The sequence below is a fragment of the Phaethon aethereus genome (assembly GCF_964289735.1).
Source record: "Phaethon aethereus genome assembly, chromosome: 7".
Lineage (NCBI taxonomy): Eukaryota > Metazoa > Chordata > Aves > Phaethontiformes > Phaethontidae > Phaethon > Phaethon aethereus.
In genome coordinates this window covers 19,818,284-19,839,491 of record NC_138583.1, presented here as the reverse complement: position 1 = coordinate 19,839,491, position 21,208 = coordinate 19,818,284, and the positions used below count along the sequence as shown (strand labels likewise).

Sequence of the window (21,208 nt, the reverse complement as noted above, 5' to 3'; positions counted from 1 at the left end):
CTTTAACAGCCTCACAACACCAGGACAAATAGCTCCTGGTCCCTTAACCCTTCTCAGCTTTGCAAGGCAAGGCCTGGCACTGTTGTTCCCATTGCAAGGGCTTTAGACAGTCTTTCAGGCTGAAATCCTCTCTGTGGTGGCTGGACAGAGCGGAAATCCAGGGGCTGGATCAGATTGGCCTAATGCTACAGCAGCTTAAGCGGTCTGTTTTACCAGAGATTATGGTTTCACTTACACAGAGCGCCTGAAAAATGCTGCGGTTTAGGAAGGATTATAGCTGAAAATTCCATGCTTTAAAAGAGAAATAAAGCAGGGGAGGGACTAAGAAACCCAACGTGCCTGGGGGCTGTGCAAACAGGATTAACCTCTGCCCATAGCACCTCTTGCTTCTGCCCACCCACGCTTCCCATGTCCATCCACTTCTCTCCCCTTTCCTCCCCAGCGGCTCGTCACACCTGCTCTCTTTTGCCCAGTACGGAGAGCTGAAAAAGGAGCCCAAAAATGCCCAGGACCAAAGTATCCCTAGTTTATTTAGCTATGACTGTCAAATGACTTCCTTGAAAAATGTCACTTCACTTGCAGCCCCTGAAAAGCCAGGGGAACTTTTGGCCCTCTGCCTGCAGATAGATCTGTTCATCCAAATTACCTACTATCAACATTATTTGGGTAAAGGCTTCAGCACACTCAGACCGCTGGTGGCGACTCTGCCTGTCTGGCCTGAAGGTAAATCTGTGCACTCCTTGCCATGTGATGACAGAGGATGCAGGAGAAAAGTAGCTTTATGGGGTTCTCCATCTACAATGACTGGCACTGGCACGTGAAGACTCACTGGTAGGACTGCAGGAGGGTATGTAGTTCTAAAAGCAGTAGCTGGGCGCTGATGTGCTGCCTACTCTGGTGACTTTTAATTAACTGTGCAACAAGAACCAGATACTCCAGCTGCTATTCCACATATCCTCCACAAAAGGTCCTTGCCAAACAGAGCTTCCTATAGCAAAAAGGGAGAAGAGATGACACTCCTCACTTAGCATACCAGAGACTTCACATAAGTAAACTAAATAAAGAGGAACTGTACACCTTTTGGCTGGGACTGATCCTTCTCAATCAACTGAACCATGAACATATGTCTTTGCCGCAAAGGAGTCTCAGTGATCAGAGACCTTTGCTGGCCATCCAGCTTAGAGGTACTTGGAGGAGAACACAGATGGCAAACTGTCGTTTTTGCCAGGTAGCAAACCTTTAGGAAACAAATGCCTCAGGATAAACAGCATTCACAGATAGAAACAGCCCAGCCCTTTATTGTCTAGGTGAGCATTGCAGCCTCACAATAAGTTGCCTAGAGTTAATTAAACCAGTTCTACATTAATGAAGTCAGATTTATGACCTAATTATATGTCACATTTATATTTCTCTGTATAAATCAAAACCACCAGAACTAACTTATTTCATAGGCCATTGGCAACACTTGCCATCACGGCAGAGAGATGGCTTTCATTTATTGGCTTTAATTTGTTTTCCTGAGGGTGGATGGTTTGCTAGATGATTTGGATCGGATCTGATCACATCATCCATACTTCTCTTTCAGGTGTTCAAATACAGGACTCTATTACTGCTGACCCAAGAACAGTGGGTGTTCTGGAGTACCCATGCTTTAGGTCACAGAGCTTTCCAATTCCCAGACCTCTTACTTGGCAGCCAAGTTAGGAGCAGTTTCAAAGCTGTATCTATTGTGCCAATGTAAATCTGCACATCAGAAATGAAGGTCCAATGCAAACAACAATGAAAATGAGACCTTTTATAAGTCCTCCACATCCCCTCTCCTCCATTATATCTCTCTGTTAAGCTATCTGTCTGGCAACACCATACTCTGGGAACAACCAGAGTCAGTACTGACTGCTTTTATGGTCCAAGCTCCAAAGTGTGTCACTGTGAACAAGATCAATTGATTGATCTGTCTGTCTATGCACCTATTAATTGCACAGTCCCATTTTTCTTTTAACCACCTCAAACTTCAGCTACGCCTTTTCTGTGAAAGCTTTTACAGAGTTTGGCTTGAGAAGCTTTGGCCATTACACCAAGCATCCTGTTTAACAGATACTCATAACCATGCTGCTCTCCTGGGGAAGGTTACCTTGGGTCTGAAGAGACAAAGTGGTATTATTCCCTGGGCCAAACTGTAAGTGCAGCATCTTCATGTGCCCTCGGCCAGTGAAAGAAAGCAGCAGGAAAGGGAGCACAGAAGCTTCAGAGCATTCTTCTCCTTCCGAACCCTACGCTTCTTCCTGTCCTCCCTCTCCTGCATGTTCCCTCCCTCACTTCTCCTTTTCCTGCATCCCATTCCTCCCATCTGCCACTGCACTCCATTCTCCTCATCTCCTGCTGCCCTGCAGAGGCATCCCTGCAGTCAGAGCCTAGCCCCTGGGTGCGTTTACTGCTGTTGTCTCAGCACTGGCTCCTCTGATCTACTCCTAACCTTTTTATTTTTATTTTTGTTTTTAAATTAATTTCCCTGTAGATTTTAACCACTCCATTTTCATTTACCCATTTTGTTCTTCCTCTCCTCCCTTCCCCACCCTCCTTTTCCTCCCCCTGTTCCCTTTGTCTGTCTGTGTCCATCCCTTACCCTACCACAGAAAACCTCTCCTCTCCCCTCAGTATAAAGCAAGAGCCTCATGGAGCCTCTCTCACCCCTTTCACCCCCACCACGCCGGTCGGCTCTGGGCAGGCTGATCTTCAGCCCTTCCACATGGCCCTTTCAGACGATGCGTCCACGCCTTGCTACAGTGCCTTCCTTCATCATGGTGCCCACTTTGGGCAGTCCAGCAGCCAGCCTCTGATAGCAGGTAACCGGCCTTGGCCACAAACTCAGTGGGGATGCTGCAGGCAAGGGGTTCAGTTTCGTCTGACGGGGAGTGAAAGCTGCAGTGAAAGCTGCAAGCTCTTTGAGTGCAAGTGGGAACCAGAGAAACTATGTTCCAGTTCTGTGTATGAAGCATGTGTTCTCAGGTCCATGGAGAGTCATCAGAAGATTTCATGCCTGTCCTTCATTTTGTAGAATAAAATGGGAAAAGAAGCTGTAACTACCTCGAAGTGACTGGGTGTCCCAGTTGGATGGGTTTGGGGCTTAGTATAATAATACTCGTACAGCAAAATCCTGTGTTGTTTCATGCCACACAATGCCCCTGAGTACTGTAGGCCCAGCAAGGGTACTGCGTGCTAGCCTAATGTAGATGATTGCAGCCTGAATAACCTAGCCAGCTCTAGGACTGTTAGCAGGGTTGTTCAGCATGGGTTGCACAAACTACTAAGGTAGATAAATACATAGGCAGTTGGTGAGCACTGCCATAGCTATGTTGGGGAGCAATATTTGAGTCACCTGGTTTGTGAATGTCAATGTGAGCTGGTGCCTTCACACAGCAGACCAAGTAGTTAAGCAACAGGACATCGTGTCTGAATGTGAAGACCTGGAAAAGTGGGTGAGAGACTGTAATGTCTTATACTCAAAGGGATACAGACCTGAAGTAGGTGGCCCTTAAGGGAAGGACAGACGTGAAGAAATAGGTTGTAGAAGATGGCAGCACTTAGGAGCAGCAGGCTGATGGGGAAGAAGGAGAAGTTTCAGGTAGGTGCTAGGGGAGACTCCTGTGCAAGGTCACTGAAGCAACATTGCTGCAGAAGCTCAGGGTGGCTTGGATGAAACAGTGGGTATCATTTTAGGTGACCACTGAGGCTGTTGTCACTCCACTGTAAAAGAATGTAATTTGGGCTTTTTCAGAATGAAGTCTTAGTGCAGGCCACAGTTCCTAATGCTCAAGAAACACATCTTACCTCTGCCTCCTTTGTGTTCCTATATTATTTTTCTCTTTTAACCTAACATCCTCCCTTTGTCCTGTCAGGTGAGATTTGCATTTCTAAACCTCCCTGCAGAAAAGCAGCAAGTAATAGCAGAGAAGACTTTTGTGTTCATAACACTGTCTTGGTCCAATCTGACTGCAGCCAATAAGAGTCTCTGGGCTCTGGGCCCTTCCTAAGCCAAGGAGTCTCCTGACAGACTCTCTCCAAGAATATAGTTCTCTTGGGATGCCGTCATATATGACCACCCTTAGCCTAGAAGGCACTGTGTTTTGGGAGAGGCACCTGCCTTAGGACTCTTACGGAGAATTAGGCATGGGAGAAAGTATTCAAAAGTTCAAACAATGTCACAGTGATGAAGGTGCTGTTCCTCACTCAAAAGGCTCTTGGAGAAGGCAGGAGTTAGAAGCATGTTATGAGCAGGATAGGTGCTAGCCTTGCCATAGCCCTGGAGTACAAGAATTTAATAATCCTGTCTACCTTTTGGTAATGAGAGGAGATAATGGAAGGGGCCTGCTTGTATGTAACAGCGTTTTAAGAGTCTCTCTGTGGGACTCCTACTCATGTTGCTGATACTGTACTTGTTTGTCATCTTCGTTTTCAAGATTGGGATTTTGACAGATGATCACTTCCCAATGAATTTTCCACACTGAATTTTGAACATCAGCCTCTGTGCACTCATGTCTGAATAAAAGCACAGGGGTGTATGTGCATAGATCGAATAGCAGAGTGAGTATGTATGCGTTCCCACTTGAATGGAAGTGTCAAAATGAATTAATTTTGCCTGCTGCTACATAATGTTCTCTCTAACATTTCAGTGACACTGTTTTCTCACTCATCACCTGTAGTTATTTCTCAGGCTAGTCAATACATGAAACAAAAAGGACATGAATTTTAAGCATAAAACTTTCTTGCCTTAAAAAAATGTGAGGGAAAAAAAGAACTACATCTAGTAGGTGTTAATCATACAGCTTAACACACAGCTACAAATCACTAAAGGAGTGATGGTGATAAAAGAGTAGAAGAGTGTGGAATATAAATCCCTGGGGCATTATATATTTATTTTTATCAGTATATTAGGGAGTGACTGGAAAATGGCTCAGTCGTCGTCTGGTGGTTCTGTGCCACTATCTAAGAGGAGGTGAGCCAGGAACACCAGCCACCAATCAGGAACCTCTTCAGGGAGAAAGAATGGACTTGCATTTCTTTTTTCTTGAGCAAATCACCTCAGTAATCTTTAGTCAACACCTATGAAAGCAGTGACACTGGTTTAGCCTACTTCATCCCAGAGAAACTTCCTCCCCTCAGGTTAATGCTCCATGTTGATTAGTTTTTGGTTTGCTATGTAACTGTTATTTATTTGTGATTCCCCAGCCAAGGTTCATGCTTGTTCCAGGGCCTGCTTTATGAGTTACCATTCTGCCGCTAGTAGAGCTAAACCAACTCTTACTCTTCTTTCATTGGCATATCCTGCACAGTTCCAGTGACTCTAGTGGTGTTCATGAGCCATACTTAACCTGTAACTGCTAAAGGCAAATGAGATTCTGGCCTTCCAGTTAGAACAGACAGGAGAGACAAAATTTAACAAAGGAACAACAAATGGCACAAACTTCCTGGTGAGCTACAGTTCACCTAGGGAATGTGAAAGGCTTTGGATGCCTGGAACAGGCTGAGATCTCAGTAGGCAGTGTTGGAGGTTGAGCTGTAAATCTCCCAGCAGCTGTGGCGGAAAGATTATCTTAATTTATTTAGCCTTTTTTTTGTTGTTGTTTTGGTTTTGGCTTGAAACTCCCAGCAGCTTCTGAGATGATTTTAGTTCATTTAAATGCAATAAGCACTAACAGCAAAATGCCCTTCTGGCTGGCCCATTTTCAGGCTAACCAGTCCAAATGAGGAAATGCCTCTGGCATCAAGCAAGAAGCCTCCAGCTGCACTTCCTAAGAGATGAAAAATAAACTACAATCATCCACACAGTCCACACCCACACCCCTCTCTACTTCTTTGATGGAGAAAAAATATCATGACTTTAAGTATCACTAACAAAAACTTGTACCTGTGATAAAAATGAAGTGGAACCCAAACTAATTTGCATGATCCTATTTTTTTTTTAATATATGTATATTACACCAGCACCTGGAAGGAGTCCAACTAGTATTGATCTCATGCTAAGCACTGTGCAAATGTACTAAAGGTGTGCCCTTGCACCAAAGAGTTTGCAGCATAAAAAGAAGCACAGAGAGATGAAGTGACTTGCCTAAAATCATCAGCATGTGAATGGCGGAGGTGGGAAGAAAGACAAGCACAGAAAACTCTTGGATCACTTTCCAATGCCTTGCACATTGATCATGCCCTAAAGCAACATCACCATGGTTTTGGAACTTCATCCACTGCATATAGACAGGACCTCAGATACTCTGGCAATGAATATGCTGCCATTCTTTGTGCAGCTTAGCGCCATTTTGATTTCATTAAAATAGATCCAAAATCTACAGTGAAACAAAACAAATTATTTTGAGCCTCACAAAGCTAAGTTTTAACATCCATTCTTACAGTGTGAGATCAAAAGCGCCACAGTCTTCCCTCAAAATTTTCAGTGGATGGACAGCACTTATGTAAGAGAAGGCTGCACAGCACTTGCCTATCAAGCTGCTAGTCATATGACAGTGGGACAAAAGGTGATATCAAATCAATATTGAAAGATCTTATCCCTATTGATCACCTGTTCTGATTCTTTCCTTTTCCAGGTCGTGATATGGCAAGCACCACCTTGCCTGGCTACCCACCCCATGTTCCTCCAACTGGACAAGGCAGCTACCCAACCTCAACTCTTGCAGGAATGGTTCCTGGTAAGTCAGAATTCAGTAGTGGTGCACACATGTTTGAATGGTACACTAGCATTGTAAGAGCTTTCACAGCTGGCTTTGCTTCTATTAAGGCCTATTCTTTTCATAAAGAAATCATCAGGTGCCTATAACAAATGTAGCTAACAGCCCTTTCTGTAATGTATCTCTTTCCCCCGAGTAACTGATTCACTGCTGCTATGGGCGACTAGCTATCTATAACCTATGGCAATTAATTGGTAATTAATTAACCTTAGTATTCATTAACTAATGTAATTATTTTCCAATGACCCGTGCAGATTATTATGCACTGCTCATGGCTCAGGATATTCAGCTATCCGCTAACTTGGGGTCACACCTTACCTTCTATCTAAAGCCAGGGCATCAAACTGAAAATCGTCAATTGTAATTTAATACCCGCAGTTTTTGGAGACCTACTGTCCATAGCCTAAACTAGCTAAGAAGTCAGCAATGATTAACAGCATTTCAGGAAAAACAAACTCTTCATTTTCAACAACCAACCACTTGCCCACCTCCTGTTTGTAAGATAGTGCTGCCAATCCAAGAAACTATCTACCTACTCCTACATCCAAAGGCAAACTGTTTCTTTGCTACCCAGTGCTTTTGGAGAAATACCTTGTCTTGGCAAATGGATTCTCCCAGTGTTTAGAGAGAAGAGAGGACTAGGGCAATTGAAGAGTTTATTTCCCTAGGCTTTATTCCACACTCCTCTGGTGACAGTTATCCCAAATAGATAAATGAAGAGGCAGGACTTTTTGTTTCTCGGCCATGGTTGCTCAGAACTTCACCTGCCACTGATTTCTGTTTACGTTACTGCCCTGAGTTGTGAGTCATGACAGCTAATCAGCAGGTACACAGTCCATTCTGCAGCCTCTGCTACCGGAGGGATGACTCCAGAACTGAAGCAGCAGAAAGCTGAGAACAGAAAGCTCTTAAATCATAATGATATGATTGTCCAGGGCTTATAAGTGAAAAGCCTAACTTAACGCTCATCCAAATCTCGGAACAGCTAGCTAAACAAACATACACTGCAGCGAGGACAGTGAACATATCACAGGTAGGAAATGTTTGCAGGTCAAAGTCTTGATACCTTTAAATGACAAATCACTGCTTATATACCGTGAAGTACTGGCTAATACCTATGGTGACATTCCAGAGCTAACAAGCTACCTACCGGTTATGATCCTATGGCAGAACAAAATCTCAGGCTATGCTGTGAAGATGATGTGATTGACTTCCAGATCAGGAAAAGATTGTGGATTGATCCCCTCCTCACCCCCACTTTAGTCCCTTGGTATAGTTGACCAGCTTGCTGAACTTTTGAGGTGGTGCGGAGTTGGCAAATTTTAGGGCATCGCTTTCTACACTAAATTTTTCAGGGAGATGGTTTGCCTCCAGAATCAGAGAAGCACTAAGACAATATAAATCAATTAAAAACCCACACACAGTAACAGTAGATAGACAGTTGTCAACGTTTAAGTCAGTTATATGTCAAAACTTACAGAAGCTCATGGCATATGGAAATGATTAGTAACACCAAAATAGCTGCCTCTTTGAATAGGTACTTGCGAAAAACAGGCTCTTCTCAGCTTCTAACTGTTCTCAACTTCTCAACTGTTCAGTGACGGCTATGTGAGTTTAACATCCTCATCACAAGGATGATACCGACATCTAAACTGGGACAAAAATTTTAAGACCACTAATCACAGGGGTCACTTATCCAAGAATAGAGTATTTCAGCTCCTTGATGTGGAGGCTTCTTATCTCTCAGACAGCAGTGTCCCCAAAACCACACAAATACCCCCAAAAAGAAAAGGAACAGGATGATAAAGAACACAGTTGAGTTTACTTAAAAAAAAAAAAAAAAAGATTATTCAAGTCAAATGGATATCTTTATGTTAAATCTGATGTCAATATTCAATTACAGGAAGTTTCTCCTGTGGCCTACTTGGGCATCCTGCAGTAGTTACTGCATCTTTCCACAGAGCATCATGTTCTGGCTGTTTCAGTCATACCCCACGGGTCAGACCCAGCCTGGAAGCCCTTCTACTCCTGTCTTCTAATGTGACTGAAGCCAACAAGCTGGAGATAAAGACGCTTCCTGGGAAGGAACATAAGTCTTGGCTTTAATGGGTCACACTGCAGATCTCTGCAGCCACTACTCTCTGTCACGGGCCAAAAGTGAATGCGTGGGGAAGGGTATAAGAATAGAGCAAGCACGTATCGGTACTTTCTCAAAAGATGTCCCACCCTCCAACAAGTTGCAGCTCAAAGACTTCCTAAACCAGACTTAGTATCTTTCTATTTAATATTAAACACCCTCAATAGGTTTTTCCTCCACAAATTTAAAACACTGTCTCTTGAACCCATGTAAGCCTTTAACATCTGTAGCAACCTGTGGCAAGAAGTTCTGTAGCTTAACTACATATTGTGTGAAAACTACCTCCCTTATTTGCTCTGAACCTGCCACCTGCTAGGCTCACTTCATGCCTCATGGTTTCTGTATTAGAAGACTAAACGTGCCAAGATTTAAATACAGATACCAAGAAATACTGTTAGTAAAGGTTCCCAGAGCACAGATTGCACAGAATATAGGCCTCATGAGATAGATCCTCTGTGCTTGCTTGCAACCTCTGTTAAGAGCCCAGGTTGAACAGAGAAAACAGATATGATATTCTCAATGGTTTGTGACATGACCCCAGGCCAAGAAAGATCAGGGGTCAGTCCTTTAACTACACTGGAAACAAGAAGCCAGCAAGATAACCACTCAGGGAGTATCTTTAAGAAACATACTAGCATGCAAACAAACTTTACTGTCCAGATGTGAGTGAATATGAGAAAGAGGCTCTGTCTTCTCTAAATAAAGATGCAGAGCTAAAAATAGAACTGGTCAGAAAGCAGAATTTCTAACCCATGCAAAACTCTCATTTTTTGACATTTGTTTTCATCTTGCATTGGGATGAGGAGTCAGAATCTTGAAATAGTTCAATTTGCAAACATCAGGATGAAACATTTCACTAATGACAACATGTTCTAGATGTCAAGACATATTAAAATAATAGAAGTGTTGAAAAGAAATTAAATGAGATATGAGAGGCAAAATGAAACAAAACAAGAAAGTTGAAACATAATACTTTGTTTCAATTTGCAATCATTTCAGAACTTTTCTTTCTAAAACTCCACTGAAGCTGACAAGCTCGTGCAGAACATTTCCATTTTGATGAGACAACATTTTCCAGTGGAAAACTCAGTCTGAGAAGATTGTTTGACCAGTGCTAACCAAAGCTGCTCTGTTCTATCCATGACAACCTTTCACTAGACTTTGACTTGTATAGTCTAGAGAAGAGCTTATCTCCAGTAGCAGTACATCCATGCAACATGGTCAGCCATGCATGCAAATGTCTTTGAGATTTATGTGGATGATGTGGTAAGAGATATACACTGCATTTGCCCTTGCCTGTAACTTCAGGTCCCAGGCTGTAGATGTGGATGAGAGCCAGCAGGCTCTGAGCACACACGCTTGAAAAAGCAGGGGTTAGGCACTCAAAGAGGGATGAATCAGGTATTATGCTACACTTAACCTATGCGTCTGAGCACAGGTAACAGAGCACCTTTGATCCCTGTCTCAATTCTTCCTCTTTCCCAGAAAGGCCATCAAGTTGCTGCAAAGTGTTTTGGTGAAGTAAGCATCCACTGAAGGGAATTGCAGTTTACACAGAGCAGTGTAGAGCCTGCAGAGGGCTGGTGATGGCAACGGCAGGGAGTCGTTAAACAGAATCCAATGTTGATGAGGAAATTACACTTGTTTCATTAGTGATCGGGGAAGGCGATAGCTCAGTTCCTCTTGGTCACAGTTGAGCTCAAAAGCTCATTATCCCGCTGCATGCATGCTTTCACTCCTCGTCAATAAACACTGTTTCCAGTGGCTGCCCTCCCTCCTCCTCAGCTCTCCATAGCTGGGGCTCTTTCTCCTCTACTTAACCCGTGCCTTAAGAACACAATAAACGGTTTAGGGTGACAACTCAGAAGAGGATGAGAGAGAAGCCTTGAAATACCAGAACTTCTCCCCATGTAGAGAAGTGATGTTTATATGAGGTATTTCAAAGCAGAAATCTTATCTGAATAGGTTTTTTCCTTCTTTGGGGGGCAAACTCATTCCAGTATATCCCACAGGTAAGTCATTTCCACTAGAGAAATCGCTTTTTGCATTTGCATCCTACCCCACAGTATCTTGATCACCTTAGCAGGTTTCACCTATTCCTTCCTAGCTAGCTGTGAGGATTTTCAGTGCAAAATGTTTCTAGATACGGAAACATGCTGAGTTATTATCATTAAAACAGTATTTAGCAAGGTCTGTCATACAAAATGAGGTTTTATGCTGAAACTAAAAACTACTGTTACTAAAATACCTTTGGATGGTGATTGTTTTTGATACATACACATTTTTGTACTGACTACTTTATTGTTATTACAGTTATTACCCTGAGTGTCTTTAAAAAACCTGGCTGAACAGATTCTCCTCAAGTTTAAACTAGTGCAAATCCCCTGACTTCAACAGACTTCATTTCCCCCATCTGAGAATCTGTGGTTTTGGCTTTAACTCTCCAGTGAGGGGAGATTTGCAGAGATTACAGTATAATTAATTGACATTTCTTTGGTAATTGTATCACAGGCATCCAGCTCGTCTTGCATTGCCTTCTTTCCCTACTCCATGGTGTCTAGCAGGAACCCCAGGTGCTTTCCAAACACTTCTGCCGTAACAACTCCACCCCCGCCTCAGGGCGGACCAGAAGCTAATAGTCATGCTGTTCTTTCACTGTCTTCTAAGCGCGTAATGCCTTTCAGATGGCACTAATTGCCTCCATCCTGTTGGTACTGCATTAAATTGAGGTTATGAACAGTTAATGGCACATTTTTACTTAACGGAATCATATATTTTTAAGTTTTGGGAGATTGATTTATTTTGAATGCAGCACCATACCTCCTCAGTTACCAAATATAAGTCCCTTAGCCCCGCACAGCCTTCTAGAAAACAAGGAGACTCAGTTTCTTATGCACAATAAAATTCAATATTTAAGAAGACTCTACAACATTCAAATCTTGGGTCAGTAGCTTATTAGATCACAAAGCTTACAAGTATTTTGGTTTGGACCCATTTTACTGAATATGACAAAGGGAGCTGTGGCCCAGCTTGTCTTTCAGATTCATAATAACACCTAAAACAGTAATCATTAGAAAATTATTTTCTGAAACTAGAATTCAGCCAGTTTTCTCTGTAACTCACTAACTAAGCATAAAGGTGGGGTTTATCATATATGAATCACTTTTCTAACTAACACCATCATATAGAGTAAGAAAGAAAGCGTGATTCATATGTTTTCCATTCTGTTTTATCTTTAAGCCCACCGTACTGTCAGAACATTTCCAGTAATGAACAGTACTCTTCACAAATACATCGTTATCCTCAGTACCCTACAAACAAAACTTAGCAATACATACTGTCATCAACAACACTGCTGGTTCCAATGAGTTTATTGTGAGCTTGTCCCATCAGACTCACATACCTGCTGTCTTGATGCTATTGGAGACACTTAGATTTTATTTAAAAGCAAGCTGATAGTTATTCAAAGAAAAAGGTTGCAGAAGGCAACAAAAAATAAACCAGTTTTTTTAATTTATATTATTGAATTTCATTATTTTAAACTAATTTATTGATTCTGAAGATGGCAATCTCACGATTTTTATTTGTATGGGTAAGTAACTTTGCACTGAACAAACACTACAGTGTCCTGAAGGGCACAATCCCAGCTGGGCAAGGAAGCTAGATACACTAGTTTTCCTGCTGGCATACAGATTCAACACAAACACTAGCTTAATATAATAGCAGACATAAATCTTCATTCTTAACTGTATTTCACACCTTCCTTGCTTTCTTCCAGGGAGTGAGTTCTCAGGGAACCCCTACAGCCACCCTCAGTACACAACCTACAACGAGGCCTGGCGGTTCAGCAACCCTGCATTACTAAGTGAGTACCTCTTTCCCACAGCACACCCCCAGCCTCGCGCTCCTTCTGTTTGTCTCTTTGTTTTCTTTTCTTTGGTTTTTTTGTTTTGTTTTGTTGTTGGTTTTTTTTTTTTAATTTAGTTTCTGAAGAGGTCTTTCAAGTATTTGGCCAGGTGAGAGGCCTTTTTCCTCACTCTCCAGTCCCGTGCCTACATGGGTATATACTTCATGTGTGTTTTGTATCTGTTCTGAAGCCGATCTGTCTTGTGTGAGATGGTTCCGGATTTCAGTTCAGCTCTGTCTTCTCCATGGCCTGCATCCACAGTTTATTCCAGATGAGATCAGAAGTTAAAATCAGGTTCTGCTACTCACTCAGGCTGCAATCAGCATACAAAGTCTGATTAAAAATCCAGATGAGGTTTCACTCCTCTCCCAAGCTAAACCCACAGTCAGTTCCTGGGGATCTGGAAATCCAATAGAACCCAATCCAGTTGAACCCAGTGGAACAGTATCCGGAGTGGGAGACATCACTGGAGGAGGCTGCATCACTGGGTTTAGAATAGCCAGTAGTTTTCTTTCAGGGATATTTCCATCCAGTGACTCTAACATGCCCAGAAATAGTCAGGGCTTTTCCAGAGGGGGAAAAAACCTCCCAGAAGACCATATCTTCTAGCACAACATTTCTTTGCAAAGGAATAGGAAAAGATTTATTATGTGTAAAATAAATCTGCTGTGATTATTACCTACGTATTTACTGAGATTTAACAACTGGATAATAGATGCACATTTTAATCCACTGTTGTTAAACCTCAGTAAATGTGAGCTTAATAATCAATCACTATTTAACACACATCCAGTAACCATCTAGAGAGCTTTCATGCCAAATGTGACCAAAATCACAGGCAACAGAACAGTGTAATTTTGTTTCATTTCTCCCCTCCCGGTTTTAGAAGTGACCTGCTATACTTTGTTAGGTATGCTGAGAACGTCTGGCCCTGACACTTTCCTTGTGGCCGCAGATCAGGTGTGGCGTATTTGTGCTGCAGTGCTCATGGGCTTCCGTCTTGGCAACTTATTGATGGTCAGAAGGAGCAAAAGGACCTCCTTCCTGCAGAGGGGCTTCAGAGCCAGAGACCATGGTAGTATCTATCCACTGAAATATGGCTCTAGGCTGGCTTCCGCTAATTGCCTTTCCCTAATCTCATCAAGAGCTGAGTCCCCAAGTTAGTTCTTTTGGTTCCTTTCCTTCCTTCCTTTCCTTTCCAGTTCTCCTTTGTTGCTTTTCTTTGTTTGATTGTTTTAATTTTTTTTCTTTTTTTTTCTTTTTTTTTTTTTTTTACTGTTTGTCCTTTCAACCAGTCCATTCTTCTCCTGTGTTAACTTTCAGGTTCCCCTTATTATTATAGTGCCACATCCCGGGGCTCCGCACCTCCCACTGCTGCCGCTGCCTATGACCGCCACTAGTTACCATGGAAACCACATGAAACTGCAGGGCGACAGCTTAGGCCTCCACATTGTACCTGTCTGATCACCTCCCTCCATCCCTGGGAAGGGTGAAGAGACCTTCTCCGTTCCTCCCCGCAGTCCAGTTCCTTCCTCTTCGCCACAAAGGCGCCGGAGCAAGCGCTCAACACATAAGACTGAGACCCCCTGCCCTCTCCCTGCCCTCCGCCCCAACTGCTCCCCCCATGCCAGGAAGAGCCTGCGGCCAAGTGGCTTCTCCTGCGGGAGCCCTCCACCGTGCCTGGGCAAGGCCCAGCCACACGAAGCCCCCTTGGCTTCCAGGACTTGAGGGGGACTGGGAAGCAATGCAGCTGGCAACCATTACCTTACAGGACCCCCTTCTGGGAGTGGTAAGGCCTGGGGGAAGCAGGGGAGAACGCCGCTCATGAAACACTGTTCCCCAAAGATATGCTCTTCTGTGGTGGACTCTCAACAAGTGTAACAGCTGTGATGCTCACCCTGTTTCCCGGGACAGAGGGAGCAGTCTGGCTAGAGCAGAGATGGCAGTACAGAGACACGGCCCATCTGGCAACGAAGAAAAGGACCAAGTAACTATCTGCACCCCACGAGGGGTTCTCTGTGCACCTCATCCCCACTCTCCAGCGTGGCTTCCCCATGGTCGGCTGCACCCCGCGCGTGGTGACTTTGCAGGCCGGAGTTGGGAGGAACCTCACACATACACCCGCAACTTCTGTGACACACAATCAGCTCAGACAGGAGGATGGAGCAACATTTACAAACCAACCGACGAAATGAAGAAATATATAAATAGATATATAAATATAACTGTGTTTTTATGCTTTGTCATGAAGGTCTGTAAAAAGGAAAAAAAAAAAAAGAACAAATCCCCAATTTTCTAAAAAACCCAAGCAAACAAAACCACAAAAAAACCAAAATAATAATTAAAAAACCCTACAAAAATAAAACTCCAAGTCCCATCCCTCCCCGCCACCTGAATGGCAGACGAGTTCCTCTGATGTTTGATGCTCCTCTTTCACTCTAGGGTTTTGTTTCCTTTCTGTTTTGCACTACAATGGGATGGTGGTATTGGAGAGGATTGGATGCCAGCTCCACCCCGTCGCCTCCTCCTCCTCCCCCTTTCCCAAATCCTGTCTCTGGGGAGCAGTGTGGACAAGTCACATCTGACAAAGTTACCAAACACATCAGTCGACAAAAAAGCACTCTGAGTCAACAAACGTTTTCCATGTCACTGGTTGGCAAACAAAGAAAACAAGCCCAGCTGCGCTCTAACTGCGCTGTGTGGTGGAAAGGAAAGTGTGGGGCTTCACGTGGGCCCATCTGATTGCCCTCTGGACAGCTGAGACTGAGACGGACAAATTCAGGATTGGCTGGGATTATTGCTTGGTTCCCTAGCCCTTAGCTGCCGCTCCTTTTACCTTAACCCCTGTACCCGTGACGACTTCAGTTCACCCACATCCCAACTTTCACAATTTTAGATATGCCCAACACCCATTCTCCAGATCCCCACGGCCGGTGACAACAAGCCTCATTATCTGTGCCCAACACGTAATTTCCTCACAACTACAGCCTTGCTATATGGGCCCCCTTCGATTCCCAGTCCATCTGCTCATACACCTACTAATTTATAGGCCTCCATTCAAATCCATATGCCTGCATCCTACCAGCCAGTCCCAACATACAGCCCCATTCATCTTCAACTCTATATTGTGTACCCGAATATTTACCCCTTACCCCAAACGCTCACCTGATGACTCTGTAGGGATTCTCTGTTCTTTTTGGTTCCCAAGTGACTGGCAAACACCGTTCTGCAAAAGGCTAACTGTCAATAGAAATGCTTATTACTCCTGTATTGTCAGCAAACTCATAAACTGTTCCTTGCACTGACACTTCCTAAAAAATACTCAAAGAAAACATGAAGGCAGCTAAAGCCTGTCCCCAGGGCATCAAGTCTGCCGAAGTAGATCCTTGTTGTTTTAGAGAGGTGATAAAACTTGTGGGCTACTGTCCATGGACAAAGACAGGATTGAGAATCAAACCCCCAAAGGGCATAAAAGTGAACAGCGGAGCAATCTGTACAGCCAACATTATGTATAAAATCCAAAGTTCCCAGCCTCAGAGGAGATGTGGTTGTGGACTCGGTATTCTGTCTCCAAGTTTAACTTGTATGTATGAAATCCATCATCGGTAAACAGCTGTGTTGATCCCAAAGGCCCCTTTCACCTAACACTTTTAGCCCTTGCATGGCTCTAGCTGATTATAGGTCTGTGTCTTTAACGGGATGCCCAAATGGTAAGGGTATTTGGGGGGGATGTTTACATTGAAGATATAGAGCTAAAATCTGTTCCTGTACAGAATAAAATCAAAGAGGTTACTCCTGATCTATTAAAAGTGTTATTCTGCACGTCTTACCTCTGAGTAGTCTGGTGCGAAGAGCAGAGTTGTTATACTGTCACCAAGACCAGAATTAGGCACGTTATCTCATCTTATTCTATACGAGAGAAAAATTCTGAGTAATTTCTAGAAATTTACTTTCACCACTCCTTTTGTTTTCCTCCACAGACACCAGATAGATGCTGGACCCTGTTAGTAAAGTCTCCCTTTTAGTCTCTGAGTAAAGCCTTTGCTCTACTTGTGCACCACCCAGTTTCACTCAGCAGGTGGTCGGGGCAGAGGCAGTAAATCCCAGGCCCAGCAAGGAGAACCTCCTGGGGAGGCTAGAGAAAAGGAGACTGTCACTTCTCACACTTGGCAACCTGCAGTCCAGCGGCCACCTCCAGAGAAGCTAGCAGCTCAGAAATGCTTATTTTTTATAATGGTGTTTCGCTACGCCTGAGACACGAGCTAGGGCATGAAAGCAGGATTTGGTTGGCTCACTCATGGCTGGCTTGGTATGACCCTTGGACGGCCAAATCCATTATTAGTGTAACTCCACCAATAAAAGAGGATTTCCACCAGGCATTGGATTGGTCTGGAAAGTTCCTAAGTACGGCATGTAGTTTGACCAGGAAAATTAAAAGGAAAGCAGAATTATGCGAAGGACTGGGCAGTCTAATCCTCTTCCACCACCATCTGTAGACCCCCATGCGAATGTACTGAATTACATTTGCCAAAGAGTTTCTTGTGTTGGTTGTTTTGATTTACAGTTGGTGGATGCATTGTAAAGCAGTATTATAGCTAAAGTCTAGTAGCTGACACGGGGATTTATGTGGTGATATTATGCAGAAGAAAACCATCAATATTCATATAGATTCCATTAGACTGGACTATGCAGGAAACGCAAAAATTCTACCAATTATTTAATATTATGTTATTTGCAAAAACAATTGCTGCTTTGTAGGAAGATAATGTGTGTAATGTGAAGGCAATTCCTCTTGTATATAAGTTCATCTCCATCTTCATCATGGTAGTTATTAAAACAGCCTCGTCTCATCCTGTAGATAAGGAACACGCTGTCTGTACTGTGCAAGTCTCGTTGTGCTCACTGAAAACAAAACAATGTGTTCAATAAAGCACAGCACAAATCCAGAACCTGAGGGAACAGCCAAATCTTGGAAGGACCCCTTCCCCAACAGGCCAACAGTTGCTTTGTTATAGGTGGATTTTTTTTTTTTTCCCTTTAAAAAGTTTTACAGGAAAAAATGAAAAAGAATTGGAGGAAGAAATCACTGTGCAAAATCCAGTGAAGTCTATGACTCACATCTCTCTCCTCCCTTCTGTTGTCTCTTCCCTTTATCCCATTTCTTTCTCACTCCCTCCTTCCATTCCATTTCTATTCCTTGCTTTTATTATTCTTCATTCCCAGTGCACTTTTCTATCCAGAGAGGGAACAGCATTACTGATAGGAGAGCAGGTATCTGGGACGTCAAACTCCCCAGTTCTCCTTGTGGCTCGAGAGAAGCTTTGTCAAGTCCAGTTCCCCCGCTATGCCTCAATTCCAATCTTCTGTAAAATGGGGAAAACAATAGTTCCTAGTTCACAGGGGGATTGCGCAGCTGAATTAATTAGCACCGGCTCAGTGCTTTGAGATCCTGGAAAGAAAACTCTACCAAAGTGTTGTGTTATTCTGAATAATAATGAAAGTTTCCATTACATTTCTCTCTTTCCCTTTTTCTCACAAATCATTCTTTGTTTCTTTATTCTTCCTCAGTTCTCCCTTCACTTCTTTCTTCTCCTGTTATTCTTAGCTCTGCTGCTACATTTGTTTTATCTAATGGACCAAGCAGAAATGTTGTGGGACTGGATCTCACTTCTGTCACCATTTTTTCTTGGGGGAGGGATGTCGTGAGTTCTCAAATGCCATGCTTCACTGGAAGCAACAGGGACCATGGCATTTAAAACTGGGTAGCACTTTCCAGGTCTGTTCTCTGAAGCTCCCATGTCCTTTTGGCCCAATGGGATGTGGGGCAAGTCCAGGGGAGGGTTGCGCAGCATTAAGGCTGACACCCTTGTGACCTGTAAATCTATTGGGGAGGGTTGGCGGCAATGAGCCCTGCTGTGGAGACCGGGCCAAGCCTGCATGCTTTGTGACCCATCGGTAGCGATGATTCAAGTTCAGAGTAAGACTACTTCAGAATTAATCACAATGTGAATGTGAAGATGTTAAACAGCAACGGGAAAACAAAAAACCCTCCACCTCTTTCTCCTCTTGAGCATATAATTATATATGCACATAAACGTTTTTCTAAAGGAATTTTTGGTTTGCTGAACTGTTGGAAAAACCCCACCTTTTCGTCCCTAAGGAAAAGCACCCCTCGAGGAAAAGGAATAAGAATCATAGCTGCCCCCTTTGGCACTGACAGAATGAGGTCTTCTAGAATGAGGCCTTCTGAGGGACCCCACAAATACCAGTGTGCTCCTTGGCTGGGCCCAGGACAGTGGCAAACTTGCAAAGCAGGAAGGAGGGACCAAACAATGACAATTACAGAACTGAGAAAAAATCCAACTGTAAGCATCTCTGCCGATGCTCTCTGGGCTAAGCTAGACATGAGACTGTGGAGGGGAGGGGGCCAGTGCCAGGTGCAGGGTCATATCCATTCTAGGCTGCTGCAGCCACTCTTGGCTTTTCCTCATCGCTTCAGTTCTGTTTGACTCTTTTACTTTTCTCTTTTTGTGCACATGAGAAATAAAAACAAATTTTTTTTTTGGTATGTCACTTTCGTGGCTTCTGGCTTGTTTCTCCTTCCCTCTCCTTCTCTCTCCAGTGGATTCCCCTTGAGGTCTCCAGGATGTTACATCTGTTGCACCTAGCACCCTTCAGGCACCATGTAAACAACGCTACGATTGTGAACAACCACCACGCCGCGTGATGGAAGGCACCACACATGCCTGTGACACCTTACAGTACAATCCAGCCCCTGAGCCCCCACTCTGCTCCTGCTCATTGCCAGCAGGACTCCCTCATCTGTTGATCTCACTCAATTGACTCCCAATGATACATAACACATCAGGTGTCCCCAGGTAGTTCAGAAAATCAAAATGCTGTTGGGTAGCCGCAACATCAGAGAGATGTGGGGTACCCCAGCGTCCCCTTCTCCTCTACACCTGTTCTGTTGTAGCCCCAACTGGGGAGGATTTTAAGTCTTCCAGAATCATCCTTGATGCTCCATCAGAATACTGTGGGGGCTGTGCGCAAGCCCTCAGTTAAGGGAGGGTGGCTGACAGCTCTCAGGTCTTACCCCAACTTCTCTGCTACCCTGCTTTTAGTTTCATGAGGGGAATTCTGTTAGCCTGATGTTTTATTATAGCTTGCTCTCTCTTAATCTCTGTCTTGGTCAACTGGGGGGCAAAACCAAATGCAAAGTCATTAATAACACATTCTCCAAGCTATTCATCGTCCACCTAACAAAGAGCTAGGCATTATATTAAGGTATGATATGAACATAACAAATACTGAGGTATTCACTCAATTTTTCCTCGGTCAAGCATTAATTCTCCAGGAAGTCAAATGCAGTTTAAGGTCATAGAGGCGGAGTAAAAATGTAGCAAGGAGTCAGGCTAGGCTAAATCAATTTTTAGTCATTTAAAAATATTTTCACAACAGCTTATGAAGCCAGTGGGCCACATTTTCTGCTGGTGCATGTGTATCTTAAGGAAAGCCTGTGCAGAAATGCTGTCATGAAAGCAAATGAAGCTTTTGCTCATCAAGAGAGTTAAAACATTTCCTTTCATTTCAGTTTATATTTTCCCCTTGCAGTATTAATAGAATAGGCTGAATCCTCCAACAGGGCATTTTCCATAAGTGAAAGTCAATTTGTTGAAATCCAAACAGTCTGTAAAAGCAATTCAATTTTCACAACACTGCAGTAAAACTGCCTGGCAACTATCTTGAAGTTGGAGGCCTGGGGTTTCCAGGGTCCGCCGCCTGGAAGACAGACAGGCCCAGGATGTGACGCAGGGATAGGCTTGTGCTCGAAATCAGAACAAAACTGGATTCCAAAATTCTGAAATCTTTTATGTATCAGAATTATGTTTCTCTACTGAAGTTTAGGTCATAAGAATGAATGACTAGACTGACTAGAATTGAAGGAAATTACTAATGTACATTTGCTGTCAGAGGTGAAAGACGGGCTAAGAATCAACAGACAGATGCATCCGAAGAAAGCAAAATGTATTTTCAAAATTCATCCTGGTCAAATAATCTTAGAAGAAAGACTTAGAAGCTAGCATGATGATCTTATTTGTATCACACTTAATACAGCCGAGAGAACTGCACCCTGACATTCCTGCGTAAGTCTCCATAACTGATAGTTGAACTATAACAAAACTTGTGCAACTTCCAACAACATATGTATCTTGCAAAAAGAAATACTTGCATGAAAGAGCTATTTCTACCATTCCAACTAGTATTATGTTCCGTTAATAATCCTGCTTAATCAATGGGAGTTCTCAGTGTGATAAAACTAAAAAGAGCACCACAGTCTGTCTCCTAATGAGGAAAATGATATTGTAAGAGATTATGCAACACCAAGTAAAGAAATCCTCTTTATAATTACACTGACAAGAAAAA

General features: G+C 43.3%; 1 protein-coding gene across 1 annotated transcript in view; it reads left to right on the top strand.

Annotated features, from left to right (window-relative positions):
* The window catches only part of PAX2 (paired box 2), an 81,110-nt gene extending 65,328 nt beyond the window's left edge, over positions 1–15,782 (top strand). The window contains exons 7-10 of the mRNA XM_082002132.1: positions 2,634–2,843; positions 6,597–6,698; positions 12,653–12,739; positions 14,124–15,782. Of these exons, the coding sequence (XP_081858258.1) occupies positions 2,634–2,843; positions 6,597–6,698; positions 12,653–12,739; positions 14,124–14,245 (521 nt within the window). The 3' untranslated portion in view covers positions 14,246–15,782. The remainder of the gene's footprint in view (positions 1–2,633; positions 2,844–6,596; positions 6,699–12,652; positions 12,740–14,123) is intronic.
* The last annotated feature ends 5,426 nt before the right edge of the window (positions 15,783–21,208 follow it).